This window comes from Ceratotherium simum, chromosome 4, assembly GCF_057802395.1.
Source record: "Ceratotherium simum simum isolate JZ-2026a chromosome 4, ASM5780239v1, whole genome shotgun sequence".
Taxonomy (NCBI): domain Eukaryota; kingdom Metazoa; phylum Chordata; class Mammalia; order Perissodactyla; family Rhinocerotidae; genus Ceratotherium; species Ceratotherium simum.
This window is the reverse complement of record NC_141903.1, coordinates 1,943,685-1,961,091: the sequence shown is the minus strand read 5'-3', so window position 1 is coordinate 1,961,091 and position 17,407 is coordinate 1,943,685. Positions and strand designations below refer to the sequence as shown.

General features: G+C 55.8%; 1 protein-coding gene across 3 annotated transcripts in view; it reads right to left on the bottom strand.

The window, feature by feature from the left end:
- Positions 1 to 17,142, bottom strand: part of ADAMTS2 (ADAM metallopeptidase with thrombospondin type 1 motif 2) — a 212,829-nt gene extending 195,687 nt beyond the window's left edge. The window contains exons 1-2 of one of the 3 annotated variants that reach the window (XM_087429230.1): positions 16,887 to 17,142; positions 15,498 to 15,889 (exon numbers count right to left, since the gene is read on the bottom strand). In XM_087429230.1, coding sequence (XP_087285356.1) covers positions 15,498 to 15,889; positions 16,887 to 17,034 — 540 coding nt within the window. In that variant the 5' untranslated portion in view covers positions 17,035 to 17,142. The remainder of the gene's footprint in view (positions 1 to 15,497; positions 15,890 to 16,886) is intronic. The other 2 variants (XM_087429231.1, XM_087429232.1) reach the window with 2 other exon arrangements.
- Between the last annotated feature and the right edge of the window lie 265 nt (positions 17,143 to 17,407).

Sequence of the window (17,407 nt, the reverse complement as noted above, 5' to 3'; positions counted from 1 at the left end):
ACAGGGCTGAGAGAGGCTCCCTGACCTGATGGAGGCCGCGAGGTACTACTACTCGTGCCTCACAAAACCACCACACATGCATGGCTGTGCCAGCTCTACTGGATGCAGCATCCCAGGAAAAGAAAAGCTGCTCCGCCAGGGATGAGCGGAGATGGAGAGCCACTTACGCCAAGACTCGTCTGCTGTGGCTCGACCACCAGCAGTGTTCACGGAAAGAAGCAGGACGTGGTTCTCGTCTCCTTAGACGGCAGCGGGCTAGACACTCTGAAGACAGGGTTGTGGCGCCCACACAAAATTACTAAAATTCAGTTTTACACTCTAACCAACGTATTAAGACATAAAATGGATAAATATTGAAAAAGAAGATGCAAAATATTATGAATTGCAGAAAATCACACACTTAGAAAATCCTACCCCTCGAAAAAAAAGAAAAAAAACAATATAATATGGAAGTTCATGAAAATGCCTAGACGCGAAGTAAATATAGAAACTTGCATATCTGGAACTCAAACATGGGAAACATCCAATTGAGAGATTTATTGTGATTATCCGTGTTTTGCATTCGTGCCACTGTGATAATGGAAGACGGAGTTTGCTGAAGTGCAAGAGAAAGACATGAGTCCCTGGGAGCAAACGATGAGGAGCAGGGGGCCTGGGTGGGGCTTGGGTTGGCCAGGTCAATGATGATGTCAGGTGTTTAGCTGCAGTTGTACAAATGTATATATAATTTCTACTAACATGCTGTTTTTGGCTCTGTTTGCTCTTTGGGAATGAAATCATCTAAACTCTGAGAATATCATGAATCCAGAACAAGTAGGTCCCAGCGTTCTGAGTAAATGGTCGTCTGCTGTATCCTAGATTAAAATGTTCCTAGTATCTATAGTAACCTGTAAAATATAATGGAAAAGATCCTATTCACGATAGCAATAAAATCCTAAAACTGTTAGTAATAAAACTACTGGGATATATTTTAAAAGTTTTGAATCAATGTTCTTATTACCCTGAGAAAATTAAACATCATGAAGATGTCATCCACTTGATGACAGCAAAGATTTGCTGAGGCCCTGATGCATGCTGGACACTATTTTATGCATGCAATATTATCCAAAATAAACATCCTCTTATAATTTTGCTTAAGATCATAAGAAAACAAACCCAAAATCCATTTGGAAAATGGACAAAAATAGCCAAAACATTTTTTTTAAGTCACGATGGTGACACTTGCCCTATCAGGTATTAGAACATTTCGTTAAGCAACAGTAATTAAAGAGCCTAGTGCTGGTGCAAAAGAACAAGAGAGAGGCAGGAAACAAACCAGATCACCTCCGTGAACTTCACAGACGCGGGAACACGCACCCTAAAGTCACAAGGAAAGGGTGAATTAGTAAATGACAGTGCTGAGACAACAGTGTGGCAATTTAGAAATAACGCTTAAAACCAACACCTTGTACAATATGGGAAACACACTTCACTTGAGCAAAGAGAAGAAATCAACAGGAAAGGCTGGCATAGCGGCCCAGGAGAAATGCAAGTCAGCGAGGTAAAATAAGACAGGCAACTGTGCATATAGATCTGCCGAAGCCAATGAAGGGTTAACGTCTGGCCCGGAGTAGGACCAGGCAGCTAGGCAGCTGGGGCGGTGGCTGGGGGGGGGGGGGTGGTGGTGACGAGGACACCAGTTATCCAGAAACACAAAGTTATCACAGAAACACGTTTCAGCAACAATAGGATCACATAGGATCACACCCACACCCGCATAATTAACTCACAGCAAGGCCTAGGACTGAGGGTCCCAGGCCTCCTGCAGCGGCCTCCTGCACACCAAGGGAGCCGGGCCACAGGAACCAGGGGAAACCTGCAGGCCGGGAGTGCTGTGAGGGCCTGCGCCCCAGCAGCCAATCAGGACAGGCCAACTCCAGGACAGAGCCAGTCTGCCCTCCCCGCCGTGCCCAGTCCCAGAGGACCCATCCAGGCCACCAGAGCCACCCTCCACGGCCAGCAGCCTCCCTGCGCCTGCCCTGGCTTTGGTTCTCATGCTCCAAGTCCTGAGGTCCTAGAAGGTCCTCAAAGAGAAGAACGCAGTGACTCCGGTGACCTTGATGGTGGGGTCAGATGCCTGGCACACCCTTCCTGCCCCTCTACTATCTGCTGTCCTCCACCCAGCTTTGGCCACCCTCCACCCTCCACTCCGTCCACTCCCAGACACTGAGCAGAGGCTGGCCTCCTTCACCCCCTTGCCCAGGTGCCCTCGTGCAGGATACCACCTGCACAACTGTCCATGGCAGCCCTGCAACAGAGCACAGCCTGGTCCGACCAGCCTCCCCATTAAGGACACAACCAACAAGGGCCTGGACTCCCAAAGGCCAGGCTGCCCTCCCGGGGGGGGCTACTCCGGCAGGGCAGGGACGCGTCCTTGACCTTGTTTGCAGGACAGTGCACCAAGAATTCGGCCACCAAGGAGAGGAAGAGCACCCCCTGCAGTCATTAGCCCTGCTCGAGTGGGGGTGCACTTCTGAGGACAGCAAAGCTCGAGTCTGGAGCTCCTGCCGCAGCGCAGCAGAAGGAGCCCAGGCTCTGGGCCCTGTGTGACCGCGGCAGGCACTCCACTCTCTGAGCCCCGCTCTCCTCTCCTCGCAGTACGGTGGGGTGTCGACACCCGTCCCCAGAGTGTGCCTGTTGGCAGCGGGGGCCTGTGGGTGTCATGGGAGGTGATGAGTAAGTAGGAATGTGCAGGCGCAGCCTGGGGCAGCATGTGCGCCCAGCGATGAAGAGCCTGCCACCCAGGAGGGTCACCCAGGAGTCCTAGTTGAGGAAGGTGGGGTCCCCTCACTCTAAACGGGAGGACCAAGAGGGGAGGGGAGGGAGGAGGGGAGAGAGGGGAGTGGAAAGAAGGGAAGGGAGAAAAGAGAGGGAAGGAAAGAAGGAGTGAGGAGGGAATGGGGAGGAGAGGGAGGAGAGAGCAGGGAGGGGAAGGAAGGGAAGAGAGAAGAAGAGAAGGGAGACAAGGGGAAGGGCTCTGAGCCAGGATCCCCCCCGCCGCCAGGTGACAGCTGTCGCTGGAGCTGCATGTGGGAGCTGTTCAGGACTCACAGGCACTCCCTGTCAGCTGAGCTGGGCCATGGCTGATCTCTCCTCACACTGAGTGTGCGAGGCTCAGACAAGCCACTCCAGGCTGTGACAGATCTCAGCTCGGGGCTAGTGAGCTCAAACCAGTGGCTAGTGGTCAGCATCAGCCACTGGTGGGAGGAGAGAGGGCTGGGATCTGGCTGGGGGGCATCGAGGAGCACCAAGGAGGACACCACCCCTGCCCCTACCCTGCCTGACAGGGTCTGCAGAACCAGTGCCCAGTGCCCACGAAGTTGCAGGCACCCACTGCGTGTACAGCCAGCCTTAGGGACTCCATGCATGGGGGCTGCCCTCCCTCTGCCAGGCTCTGAATGTCCAGGTGAGAGACCCAGGGCAGAGGGTCAGGAGATGACAGCCCAGCAGTAGCTTCCCTGACCCCAGGCACCCAGAGGTCTGGCCATCCCTCTTGGCCATCATCTCCTTCCACTCCAATGCTCCAGGACATTCCTGTGGACTGAGGCTGGCCAGCCTTGCTCCCCTTCACTCCCTTACAGGCACACACCCTCTGTGGCAGGTGGCATCACAACTGGGGAAACTGAGGGTCGCAGGCCAGCAAGAGGAGAGCCAGGCCCCAAACCCGGTTCTGTCCGACCTTAGGCCTCATGACCATCCTCTAGGTCAGTGGGTGCCCCTCTGCTGTGCATAAGACTCTCCCATGTAGGTCTTGAAAACTGCAGATGCCCAGGTCCTGCCCAGACCTGATAAATCAGAATCTCTCGGATGGAGCCTAGCACAGGCATTGTTCAAAGCTGCCCAAAGCCCACGCATGGGCTTTCTACGAACGGTCCCTGTTCTACCTGAAGCCACCTTCATGGCTGGGTGGTGCAGCCTCTTCCACCTTCCTCAACGAAGCTCCCCAGCCCCAGAAATGCTTCCCATGAATGGATCTGACAGCTGTAAACAGGGGCTGGCTTGCATTTCGGGGCCAGCAAGCTGGCAATGGAGGGGACCTCGCAGCAGCCCTGAGGCCCAGCTCAGGGGGAAACACAGTCCCTGGGAACTGCAATGCCCTTGGCTTTCAAGGGGTGGTATTAGACACATTTTACTTAGATTTCAGCTCCTTTGCTAATAAAAAGGGGATTTTAGACGACTAGAATTCAGAGGATATTGCCTTCATGTGAAATCCATCTTAGTCCACGAGCAAGCACCGTATTAAGCAGAGAAACGCCAGGGGCGTTCCCATCAAAGTCAGGCGCAGGCGAGGATGCGCAAAGCCACTGTTACTTAACATGACTCAGAAGCTTCTAGACGGTGCAGATTGGAAATGTGGCTCCAAAATTATCATTGTCTACAGACAGTACAACTGTATACCTAGAAACCCCAAGAGAATCCGCAAAGATATATTAGAATTAATGAGTTCAATCAAGCAGCTTGATAAAAGATAATTATATAAAAATCAATAGCCTTCCTGTATACCAATGATAGATGGAAACGATTCAATTCACAACGGCAAAAAAAAATTCTTGAAATGACCCTGATTAAAAACAATGGGTGACCTGTATAAAAAATGTATAATACTTTACTGAGCAACATCGAAGCAGAATTAAATCAATTGAAAATTACACCATGTTCCTGGTAAATACTGTAAATTATGTCAATTCCTCCTTTAATTGGTATCTAAGTTTAATGTAATGTCAAACAAATTCACAAGGGATGTTTTTAACCTGACAAAACAATTATAAAATTCAATTGAAAGAATAAACAGATGTAACCAGCCAAGAAAATTTTGCAAAAGAATAACAGCAAAATAGGAAGCATCCAGCCAGCTGTTTCAAAGCAGCACTGTCCAAGACAAATGCAGTGAGGACTTCACATGCAGCCCGTGAGAAAGAGATAAATAAAAAGAAACAGGTGAAACTAATTGCAGCAATCTATTTTATTTAATCCAATATATCCAAAATATTATCACCTCAACCCATAATAAACACTTTAAAATTACCAATGAGATATTTTATATTCCTTTTTTGTACGAAGTCTTTGAAATCTGGTGTGTATTTTAGACCCAGAGCACCTCTCAGGTCAGAGTAGCCACATTTCCAGTACTCAGCGTCATGTGACTTTTAGCTACCACAGTGGACAGCACAGCTGTAAAGGAGTGAATACTTGAGATGGTATGTGACATAATCCATTTAAATATATATATTTAACATATTGTTCACCATGAACACCAATATGTTCACAGCTCTTGAGCCACTTTTTATCATACCTTCAGAAGCTCTGTCCCAATCAGACTGGCCACTACTGAGCCTTAGACAAACCTTGCATGAAACGTAAACACACCTTATTTGCCATGTGGTCCCAATCTCTGCTTTCAAAGGAGAAATATCCAGGTTCAAAGGCAAATGCTTGAATGCTCTCCTCACAGAGCTGGCGAGGGCGAGCCCCTCTGCTGTGAACAGCCCAGTCACTGCTGCTGCCCAGCTTCTCCAGTGTGAGAATTGCACCCCAGCTCTCAGATGGGGGCCCGAAATCATTTGTAACATAATAATAACAAAACATCATATCCAGGACTCAAAGACACACATCTGTCACGTTTACCCACAAGTGGATGGAGCCAGTCACATGCCAAGTAAGCACAGCTGGCTAGGCAGGAGAAATGGCCACTGCTCGGAGCAACTAGAGGCAGGGTGGCTGGTGCCTACGCCTCATGGGACTGCGGTTGAGGCACGTGGTGGTTTAATTGGGGGTGTCCCCTCTTTCTTGGTTGCCCTATAATTGATGGCCCCTTAGATCCACTGAAACGCAGAAACAGCCAACATTTCATAAACCCCGGGCCTGGGCCCAGTGCCTGTCGTGCACCCATCCTTCCACTGCCCATGAGGTGGGTGTGCATAGATCCCCCTTTGCAATCTGAGGAACTGAGTCTCAGCAGAGATGCAGCCCTTGTCCAGGCTTCCCAGCTGCCAGGCAGAGCTGGTCATGTGACATGGTAGACTCTAGCCCACACTAAGCCCAGGGTGCGCAGTGGTAATCCCTGCAACGTGCAGAGCCGGGTGTGGCAGCGCCAAGCCAGCCTGGCCTCTTGGGCTTGGTCCTGGATGCCAAGGTTTCCTCTACCTCTGAACGGAAGCTATGCGCCCCACTCCACAGGCTCTGGAGTAGACAAGCAGTGTAATTGAAATTCATGGATGAGCCTGAGGAGCCAGCTCCAGGCTTGGTAATAACTTCTCCATATTAATGTCAGCACCGCAGACCCGGTGGACAGCTGACATTTAATATGAAACACAGCAGAGCAAGAGGCTCCTACCTGGCCGTCCCATTCCAGAGCGCCTGCCAATGGGGGCGTGTCCAAGGTAGCACCAAGATTCAGGGGGCTGGGGTCTTCCTCTCCCCTCAGTACCTCCAGCCTACCTCAGGCCCCTCCCCTGCAAGAAACCCCTGCCAAGGACACACACGACCACACATGCACACTTACATTTGAATGCATACTCAAATGGGCACACACATACACCTACACACAGACACACACATGCACCCTCACACACATGCTCACTCAAATGCATACATGTCACATTCATACAGATGCGTGCACATGTATGTGCACACACATGCACACATTTCCACATATACACATATTCCCATGCATAGGGACACAAACATGCACCTACGTTCACATACACCCAGCAGCCTGCTGTGTTCTGGCAGCAGCACAGGAACACCCAGGCTGCCCAAGCAGAGGAGGGCAGTGGGGGTAATGAATGATATGTCTGCTGGCCAGTACAGATCCGGGGTCCTAGGAGGGGCCCTACATACACTTGCCCCTATGGATCTTAGAGACGAGAGTGGGGAGGCCCAGGCCATGGCTCAGGCTACCATATAGCAAAGCCAACCTCCATGCTGAGTGGACCCACGAGGCCGTGGGGGGTGTCCCCATGGCTCAGGACAGATGAGCCCTTCGATGACTCCTCTGCTCATGCTGGCTGTGGCATTCATGGTCCTCACAGCAGGCCTGGGTGAGGACCCAGCATTCCCCACCTCCCAGCTGACCCTTGGCGTCACTCCTCACTCACTAAGTGCTTGGGATATAGGGAGACCGGCAGCCAAGGCTGGTGGTTGGTCAGGAGGAGCCTGAAGCCCGCCAACACCTAAATGAGCGGCATCGTTACCCTCCACAACCAGTGCCAGAAACACACACGGCCCGCCGTGCAGTGGAGTCAGGGCAGGGGCGGCAACGGACAGGGGAGGCCCAGGAAGAGCTGGCTTCCTGGGCTCAGGTTCAGAGCAGGGGCTGACGGACTACGCTGGCCTTCATGAGGGGCTGAGTTGGCTCCACCATGCCCTTCCATAGAGGATTCACAGGGGAAAGGACCCCCAACACGGGAGAGCCCCACAGATCCGAGCATCTCACCAGAGCTTCGGTTTCCTCATCTGCACAATGAGGACAACAGTGGCTGGCTCACAGGTCAACTGCAGGAACTAGGTACACGTGGCAGCAGAGGTGGCCGGTGTCAACCCTGATCCCGTGACGCCTTCTGCTGAGGGACAGAGCCAGCTGCTGGAGTCCTTAGGTGCCCAGTGCGGGACCTCAGGCCAGAGAGCAGTGCTGCTGGTGGGGAGCAAGGGCCTGGCTTTCCCGGGTGGTCCCAGCACCACCACCTGCCCCATCATCAGTCCAGGCCAGGGGTGGAGCATGTGACTCAGGCCAGAGCCAATCAGCACATGGCATTCCTGGGCCACAGTGATTGGCTATGGAAAGGTCCCATGACCTAGGACCATCCAATCAGAGTGAAGCTCAGGACTGGGAGGAACATCCAAAAAACAGACTGCTTCCCACTCCACCCAGCTGTGCCTGGAGGCCTGGGGGTGTGGGGGCAGCTGCAGCCACTGGGCCCTCAGGAAACAGAGGGACACAGAAGGGGCAGAGCTGAGTAAGCGCGGTTCAAGGGACACCACTCCACCTCTGCTTACCTACCCAATCCCACAAGTCCTCAGATGCTGTGTGTGTGTGTGTGTGTGTGTGTGAAAATACACACAATATAAAATTTACCACCTTAACCATTTTTAAGTGTACAGTTCAGTGGTATTAAATATATTCATAATATTGTGCAACCATCACCACCATCCATCTCCAGAACTCTTTTCTTCTTGTAAAACTGAAATTCGGTGCCCATTAAACACTAACTCCCCATCGCCCCTCCCTGCGCCCCTGGAAACCCCACTCTACCGCCTGTCTCTGTGATTTTGACTCCTCTAAGTGCCTTCAGATACCTTATTTGCTGAAGCCAGATGAGTCTGGGTTTCAGACCACAGATGCACCTGCACTGTTCTGAGGAGCCACCATGAGACAGGTGGGGGGCCGCTGGCTGCTGCTCTGCCACTTCAAGCACAAACCTCTGACAAGGCAGCCTCCATCATGGCAGCCAGTGCACAATCCCCCCCGCCCCCCACCCACTCTGGCCAGGAAGAGCCCCTGGGAAGCCCCTTCCCTCCCACAAAATCACCAGTGAGAAGTGGTGGTGAGGCTGGCCAGGAGGTTGTCAATGCCCTGGAGGACACGTAGGGTGGCAGTGATGAAGGAGGGCTGGGTTCTCGGCAATTTCCCAGGACAGCCCCTGCCTGGAGGGACCCTGGCCCCTCTAACCATCCTGCTGCCAGCAAGCTCCCAATACTTCCACACCTGCCTCCAGAGGCCCCTTCAGGGAACCTCAGGGCCCACACTCTTCACAAGGGGTCTTCACACTCGCCTTATTTGCCCACATGATGTCAACAGACTCAGAAATGCAGCTTCTCTAAAGAAACACTGGAGGGTCCAGCAGCAAGCCCACGCTCCCTAGGGGCAACAATCTATCAAGAGAGGCAAGGCATGGGCTCGCCAGGGCCCCCACCTCTCTCTCCACCAACCCTGTCCCCTTGCTTGTGTCTGGTCCCCATCAGGCTCCTAAGACACCTGGCGTTGCCCTGGAAGTTCCCAGAAATGGTTGACTCCAGCTCCCACTTTCCACCTGGACAAACTGAGGCTCTTGGCAGGAGGATTTGCCCAGGGTCACAATGTGACTTGCCAGAGCCCAGCCCAAGGTCTCCTCACCCCCACCTAACCCTTCCCCTTACAGGCCTAGGGGGCTTCCCTCCCTTACTCAGCTTGATTTAGACCAGGAGTTTTCAACTTGGGTTTCATGAACCCCAAGAGGATGGGGGCAGGAAAACCATGCCAACCACGTGTGCACAAGTGCTTTCCTGTAGGAAAGGAGGCAGAGCTTTCGGCCACTGTCCAAGGGGGCCTGCACACTGATGTGGGCATCCTGGGGTCGCCAGCTGAGGAGAGGTGGCCAGCTCTGGGCACTGGAGGCACCGTCTCCAGGGCGAGTCCCCCACCCTTCCCTGCCCAGGCCCCCACTCCCCAGGCACTCTCATTTCACGGCTCCCAGCTGAGCTCTGCCCAGTTGGAGCTGGGCCCACAGACACAGCCAGGTATAAGTTAGCTATGGCACAAGTCACCAAGAAGTACAGGGTGCAACATGGCATGTGAATGTCCAGGGTGGCTTCCTGAATGAAGTGCCGTTTAGCTGAGACCTACAGAGCAAGCCAGGTAAAGAGAGAGGGATAAGAGTGGTATAGGCCACAGCACAGCCTGTGCAAAGGCCCTGAGCTGGGAGTATCCAGTGTTGGAAGAACTAAAAGTTCAGTGTGACTAGAGTACAGGCATGAGGGGGGACACAGTGACAGACAAGGCTGGAGGCCACTGAGCCAGGTCATGAGGGACCTTGAATGCCAGGCCAGTGGGTTTGGATATTTTTTTTCAGGGCAGTAAGAACCATCAAAAGGTCTTAAGCAAAGGAGAGACATGATTTAATGTGTGGTTTACAAAAATCAGTCTGACTGCTGTGTGGGGAGAGAGTTGCTGGGGAGAGACCAATTCGGAGTAGCTGGGGAACACAGGGAACACAGGAGCAAAAGACGGGCTTGGAGTCAGGCATGGTAGAGAGATGGGAACTGGGATGAAGTCCAGAGAAGTCTAGGATGGGTGGCTGGTGAATGACGGGGGTCGTGGGGGTGGTGGGGGGATCCTGGGATTCCCGCCCAAGTGACGGGCAAGGTCTGGAGGAGAAAGGAGAGACCAGCATCCCATTTCAGAAGCACAAGGTCGCCTGGGGAAGGAGTCCCAGAGGCAGCTGAGCAAGCAAGTCTGGAGCACAGAAGGAGATCTGGGCTGGACACAGGGCCTGGAGTCTGGGTAGAATGTGGTGGCAATCATTTTCATCTGCCTGGCATGCTCATCCTTCCTCCTGCTTTTACGATAGAACCCCAATCCATCCCAGAGTTTGGGAGTCTGACCCTCACCCTCAACCCCAAAAGTGGGTAAGAGACTCGGGCCAGGCCCATATCACAGTGACTGGTTTAAAGATGGGCCTGTGACCTAAGCAGGGCCCATCAGAGCCCTCCACAGGACTCTAGTAGGAACCATCCAGAAAGGAGTGCTCTCCATTTCTGAGAGATTGCCACCATGGAACACAAGCTAAGCCAGGAGCTGCCAGTGACCCCACAATGGGAGGGCCATCTTGAACACAGCGAGTGGCAAAGCTGAGAGTCAGAGAGTATGTTCTGACACCAGCCCTGAGCCCCTGCATCCAGCTGTCTCTTGTTTTATCCATTGTAAGCTGGTTTTCTGTCACTTAAACTGAATGAGTCTTAAACAAGGAGAGTAATAAGCCGTGAGGACGCTGAGACCACCTCAGGCAGCTGTGTAGATTGGCAAGAGCAGGGGCCAAGCAGACGCCTCTGCTCCTCTGACCTGAGAAGCCCCAACACCCAAGGAATCCAGAAGTTCCTACAGCCCCTCTTCAGCGCTCCTGAGACCCTCTCACTGCCCTCCAGGCAGTGCCAAGGTAGGGCAGGAGGAAGGAAGACCCCACAAGGGCAGCTGCAAGCCTCAGACATCCTTTGCCCCGGCCCAACAGCCCCAACCTGCCACAGCTGCTCTCCCCCCAGCACCCAAGCTGTCTGGAGCCCTGGGTGTGGCCTCGAAGGCAGCAGCCTCATTAAGAAAGATGAAACTCATGTCAGTCCCTTGGGCCAGCGAATGACTTCTCTCTGTGGCCCTCAGTGACTTTTAATGACCATCAGGACTGGACAGAGTGGGTGCCTGACCAGGATGGCAGCCCAGCAGGGGAGCCCCGGCCCCCAAGGCAGCAGCTCTCGGGCCTCTCGGAACCTCGGCCACATGATGGGGGCTCTGTCTCGCCAAGTCAGGGGGCTCATATCAAGCCCCCAGGGAAGGGTGTCCACTGCCCCTCTCAGGCCACGGGATGAGACCAGGCCTCAGAGGTGTGACCCTTTCCCTTGCCTAGCCCATGGAGGCTTCCACCACTGGCCCTGCCTGGCCAGAGACGCCAGGCCAAGAGAGGTCTCCAGGGCTACACTGAGGGGGGAGGTGGTGGTGGCGCATGGTGCTTCGGTCCTCCTGGAGGCCCCACTGCCCTCGCCCAGCCGCAAGGACTCAGGCAACCTGCAAGGAGCTGTAGCCCAGAGCAGGTCAGCGGTGAGGCAGCAAGCCCCCAGACCCCCAGGCCTGCTCCCAGCTCCCACTCACTCACACTGGCGACGGGCAATGCCCCTACTGAGAAGGCCTCCAGGAGCCACACAGAAAAGGTAGGAAATGTTTTAAAGAAATGTATTTCTTCATTCTTATACTTTTTCGTTGGCATGCAGAAAAGGCAATAAAATGTAGTCAGCACAGTCTTGGAATCAGACGTGCATTCAAATACTGGCTGTGAAGCTTGAAGCAGGCTGTCTCAGCTTCTAGAGCCTCAGGTCACTCATCTGAGGAGGGGGATAATATCAGACACAGGCCATGGAAGATGGTGAGGAGGAAACAAGCTGGTACGGCACGCAGCAGGGGCACCGGGAACTCGGACTCGCTACCGCTACTTCTTATGCCAACAGGCTTCTGGTTGGGTTCTTAATGAGCAAACAAGAGTGATGTGAAGTTAGCACACCTATCCCATGGCCTGAGAGGTTCTAGAAAACTCTTCCATAGCAATGTGATGTACGAGAATTCCTCGTTAAGCATTATTTTCATGAAATAGGCAAACTTTCACCCTTCCCTGTGACTATTATGAACGTCTGTCTAGTGGCTGTAAAAGAACCCGGAGACTCTGCATCTCCCAGCCTCTCTAGAGAACACTGCACAGCACGTCTTATGAAGCCTGTCTTCATGTGGAATTTCTTGAGTCTGCACCTCTGCCTGATTTCAGCAGAGTTTGCACCTTGGCAGGCCTGGGGGTCTCAATCTCACATCATTTCAGGGAGCAACACCTCTTGCACTCTCCATCTATGAGATTCTGCAGACCCCCTGTCCTGGTTCTCACGGGTGCATCTGACCCCAGCTTGACCAGAGTGATACCCAGGACTCAGCTGGAATTATCAGAAAAATATGTCTGCCTGGCATGGCTGGGGCCCCTTGACTCGCCACAAAAGGACTCCACCTGAGAACACAGCCAACACACAGGAAAACAGAGGCAAGAGACAGCAAGGGTCCTAATGACCTGGCGGAAGCTCCTGGATCCAACCATGCCTGAAGACTTACCATTATGGGAGCTAATAACTTCCTGTTTCTGTTTAAACTAATTTGACTTGAGTTTTCTGATCCTGACTGATGTAGTGACATAAGAATCTCTTTGTGTTAAATAGATTAGGAGACTGCTGTCCACAGTAAACAAAGCTACCACTGCCTTCTTTTAAAGCAGAGAAACAAACTCAGGGCCAGGCAAGTAGAGGAACAAATGTGTGTCCCAGGCCAGGGGCAGGACAATAGGCCTGAAAGGGCCTGTAGCTCTTGGGAGGGGCATGTCCCACTTAAACGTAAGCCGTAAAACCACAGCTGCCTGCTGTGCTCCCGCTCCATGGTTTCCCCACGTCTTCCAGGAAGGCTGGTTGCACGTGTCCTGCAAAGAAGGGGTTCCATGGTCCTTCCCTGGGTGGGAAGCGCTGGATTACACAGAGTTCAAGAAGTTTGTTTATTACTGAACTTCTCAGAGATCTCAGTGGGCCCCCAGGCTGAACACAAGGTGCAGCGTTTCCCACGTAAGGCCTATTGAGAGGGAGCACACAGGAATTATGCCTCCTGTTATCACATCTCAGTGTGGTCTGCTTGCCCAGACTTGGGAGCGCCCTGGCAGAAGGGGCTGGACAGAATCAAGCCAGACTCCTCTCATCACGAGCTGTGTAACCTTGGGCAAGTCGGTCAACCTCCCAGAGCCTCAGCTGCCCAGCTGTGAACCAGGGATGAGGCTCCCTCCCCCACAGGGTGGCTGTGAGGACCAGAAGCATGATGTGTAAAGCCCCAGGCCGTCAGTAAGCAGCCTGTCACTGATGCACAGAGAGACTTAAAGAGTTAAGGAGTTAATTGGTGTAAAATCAGAACAGACACACAGGCCAAAAATAAAGAAAGAAAAGAAGAAGTAATGATGCCGCCCCACTGTCTCAAGGCCATTTTTCACTGACAGCATTCAAGGCCACTCAGGCAGGCCCCAGACCCTCTTCCAACTCCATTCTTCTTTCCAGCTCTGTCTTGCACCTCTGCTGGTGTGTGTCCGGGAGATCTCACCACGCCTGTCCTGACCAGGCCAACACACACCCGGTACCTCTGCACATGCTCTGCCCTCTGCTACAACTGACAACCTGCACTTCGGCTGCCAGCAACCCATTGTCCAAATGGCCCCCGGGAGCATACCTGCAAAGCCCTGTCCAGAGCCCCCTCAGCACATCAGCTGCCTGAGCCTGGGAGCCCCGGGTGGGCACCAGCACGTGGCACAAACACAGGAGGAAGTGCTGGCTGAAGAAATGAATCACCGAATGAACAGGGGAATGAATGATACAGTGACAAAGCCCCCTTGAGATGCTCTCCATCAGGAATTAATTAGTACACAGGAGGTGGCCCACCAACAACCTGCATTGTGTCAACACCCCCCACCCATCCCACCCCCAGAGTCCCCAACACAGGTTCCCTTTTATTTAGGAAATTCACCTCCAGCATACAGAGACAAACATATGAGACCTAGGATGTTCTCAGGGATGATGAGGATGTAAAGGGCTGCACCACGTTAACCCAACTCCTCCAAGGACACTTACAGTTGTCTGCAATATGCCCGAGTTCTAACTAAATCCAGCCAAAGGTAGTGATTTTCCAAAGCAACACATGACGTTTCCTGTGTCTCCATAAAAAGAACGCCAGCGGTTGTGGGACTCTGGTGTAATTGCCGGCTCTGTAGCCAGCAGGACAAGCCTGAGGACAGGGGCTCAGGGGCCGGCACAGCTGGGAGAGCCGAGGCTCACTCGGGGCAGGAGTGCCCTGAGCACCAATTAGACAGAATCCACGGTGGGCGGCTTTAGATGTCTGGCCAACACAGCCAGCCTGACCACCACACACCCAATCCAAAATAGAAAACTGCAGTGGCTTCTGCCATGTGCCAGGCCCCCGGGCGGCCAGACAGAGCACCGCCAATGTCAGCTTCCTCCCTGAGCATCGATCCAGGCTTCCTCAAAGGCCCCCTTATGCCAAGCCATGGTCCCTCCGGGCCTCTGAAGGCAGAACTTCCCAGGGTTCCAGTCACACTGGGCGGCCCAGGCAGTCCCAGGAGGGACCCCCCCACACCAGCCTCTCTCCTGTCCTTCAGGGGCTGCCCATGGGCACCAGAGCCTGCATTTCCAAATGCTCCCCTTGGCTCAAAATAGAGAAAACCGACTTTTCAAATAACCAGCTGAAGTTCAACAGGAAACCACAGCATAAAAATCAGTGGCTCCCAGTCAGCCAGGGGGCAGCCAGGGGGCAGAGGGATAACTGGGCATTTCAGCACCACTGCCTGCTCCCTGGGTGGGCACCACCTGCACACACAGAAACAAGAAGACTGACTGCCAGCACACGTGCCCTCGACACACATATCATACATGCTAACATGCACAGGGACACACTCAGCAGACACTCTGACACATGAATGAGCAGAAACCTACAGACACACACGTCCACAAGACACAATGGCATATTCACATCACAGGCACACAGGCACCCAGATACAAGTACACACCGACATTCCAAAACACATGTGCAGATGCACAGACACAGAGAGATATACACACATCTGGATGCAAGACGAAGACCTCTGCTGGCGTGCATAAGGGAGTCGCACACTGGTCTAGTCGCTAGGCGCTTTGGAGACCCTGGCCCTCCCCCTGCATAAATCACCGCTCTCGGACCAATCAAAATAACTTGTCTTCAGCCAACCCCTTTAGTCGGTGCCCCGTGGACCCTAGGCACAGGGGTGCAAAAAAGGTCCTCAGAGCTGGCCTTGCCCCTCCCGGGGGACTCCCAAGTAACCGGCTTCTGAAGCCCAGGCAAGGGCAGTGGACAGAAGGGAGAGAAAGAAGTGTGTACTCACCAGCCCATCGCAGTTGCTGAGCGCCACGGAGGAGGTTTCAGCCAGGCCGGCCACGTCTCCGACGTAGAGGCAGGTCCCAAGCAGGGGCTCCACGCGGATGGAGCCCGATTCGCCTTGCCACTCCACCGTGGCCCCGGGCGCCACGAGGCGGGCGTTGGGCCGAAGCCGCAGGTGCAGGTCGCGGCCGAAGACAGTGACATTGTAGAAGAGGCGGCCGCCAGGGTCCTCTTCGCTGCCTCCAGGGAAGCCTGGGGTCTGGACGGGGGCAGCCCTGCGGGCCCGTACCCCTGCCTGGGCCATTGCCGACACCACGTGGGACACCAAGCGGCCCTGGGCGTCAGTGCGCACCGGCACCGCCAGGATGCGCTCCGCTCTGTGGCCCAGGGGCCCACCTGCAATGGGAAGGGGGGTTAGAGCCGCCAAGACTCAGAGGCCAGAGCCCCGCCGCTGAGCCCCGCATCCCCCCAGACCCTGCCCCCCACTGCGAAGGGAAGGGCATTCCGCCACGCAACCCCCAGAAACTAGCCTGCACCTCCCCGGCCTTCTTCCAACCAGGAAGGGGCGTTAACAGAGCCACCACTCCGGAGCCCCGCCGTCCCTCTCCGGGACCCTGCCAGCCAAGGGCTCTGCCCCCTGCCCCGTTCCGGGTTGGGGTTGCGCGGGCTCCTCACAGTTCCCCAGGGGACGGCCCCGTCAGAGCGTCCCCCGCCCCTTGAACCTACCGTCCTTGGCAGGACGTGGGACTGCTCCGAAGCCATTCCCGGTTGGCCCCACACCCGTGTGCCTCTGCCCCTCGGCAGCCCCCGCCGCCCGACTGCCCTCACCACTCGCCTCCGGAGCGGAGAAGATTCGGTCCCTCCGCTTACGGGCGGCCTGTCCTCCGCGTCCAGCTCCCAGTTAGCCCGCTGCCAGCCCCCCTCCCTGAGCGCCCGATGGCAGGGAGGGGTGGAGCAGGGTCCCTCGGATCTTTAAGGATCCCCTCCGAGGCGCCCCAACCAATCCTCAGGGCCCAAGGCGGTGCGCTCGGCACCCGGCTCCTCCCGAGCGTCCCCGGACGCGAGCCCGGGCGCCGCCTCGCCCGGCTCCCCCGGACCCGCTGGGGCTGGCGCTGCGCTCTCCGCCACGGGGCTTTCCCGGCCCTCGGTCTCCACGCTCGGGTCCCGGGAGCCGCGAGTGCTCCTAGGCTCCCCCCGACCCGGGGCGCCCAGGTGCGCTGCGGGGCGCCCCTCTGCGACCAACCAGCCCCGAAGTTGGCCAACTTGGCCCCGGGCGGGGCGCGCGGAGTTTGCCCAAGTCGGGCTGGACGACGCCTGGGGAGGGGGCGGCGGAGCACGCGGGGCAAGGCCCGGCCGACGGGGTCGCGGGGCGTGTGCGCCCGGCCGCACCTACCTGGGGGGTCGGCGGCGGCGGCGAGCCGGGCGCCCGCGGGCGGCGGCGGCAGCAGGAGCGGCGGCGGCAGCAGGAGCGGCGGCGGCAGCAGCAGCAGCAGCAGCGCGGGGCAGAGCAGGCGGCGCGCGGCTCCCGCCGGCGGATCCATGGCAGCCGGACCGCAGCCGGGGCCCCGCACTCGCAGCCGGCGCGAAAGTTCCCCGCGCGCCGCCCAGCCCACATCTGGGGGCAGCTGGAGCCGCCCGCAGCTGCAGCACCGCAGGGCGCGGGGCGGAGGAGGCGAGGCGCGGAGGGGCGGGCGGGGAGCGCGGAGGGGCGGGCGGGGAGCGCGGAGGGGAGGCGGGGAGAGGGAAGGAGCGAGCGAGCGAGGGAGGCGGGCGGGAGGGAGGGGCGGGCGGGGCCGGCGGGCGCCTCAGCCTGCGGTGACCCGGCGCTTCTTGGCGCGGCCGCCGCCGCCACCACCGCCGCCGACGCCCGCTCCTCTCCTTGCGCCGCCGCCGCCGCCGCCGCCGCGGATCCCG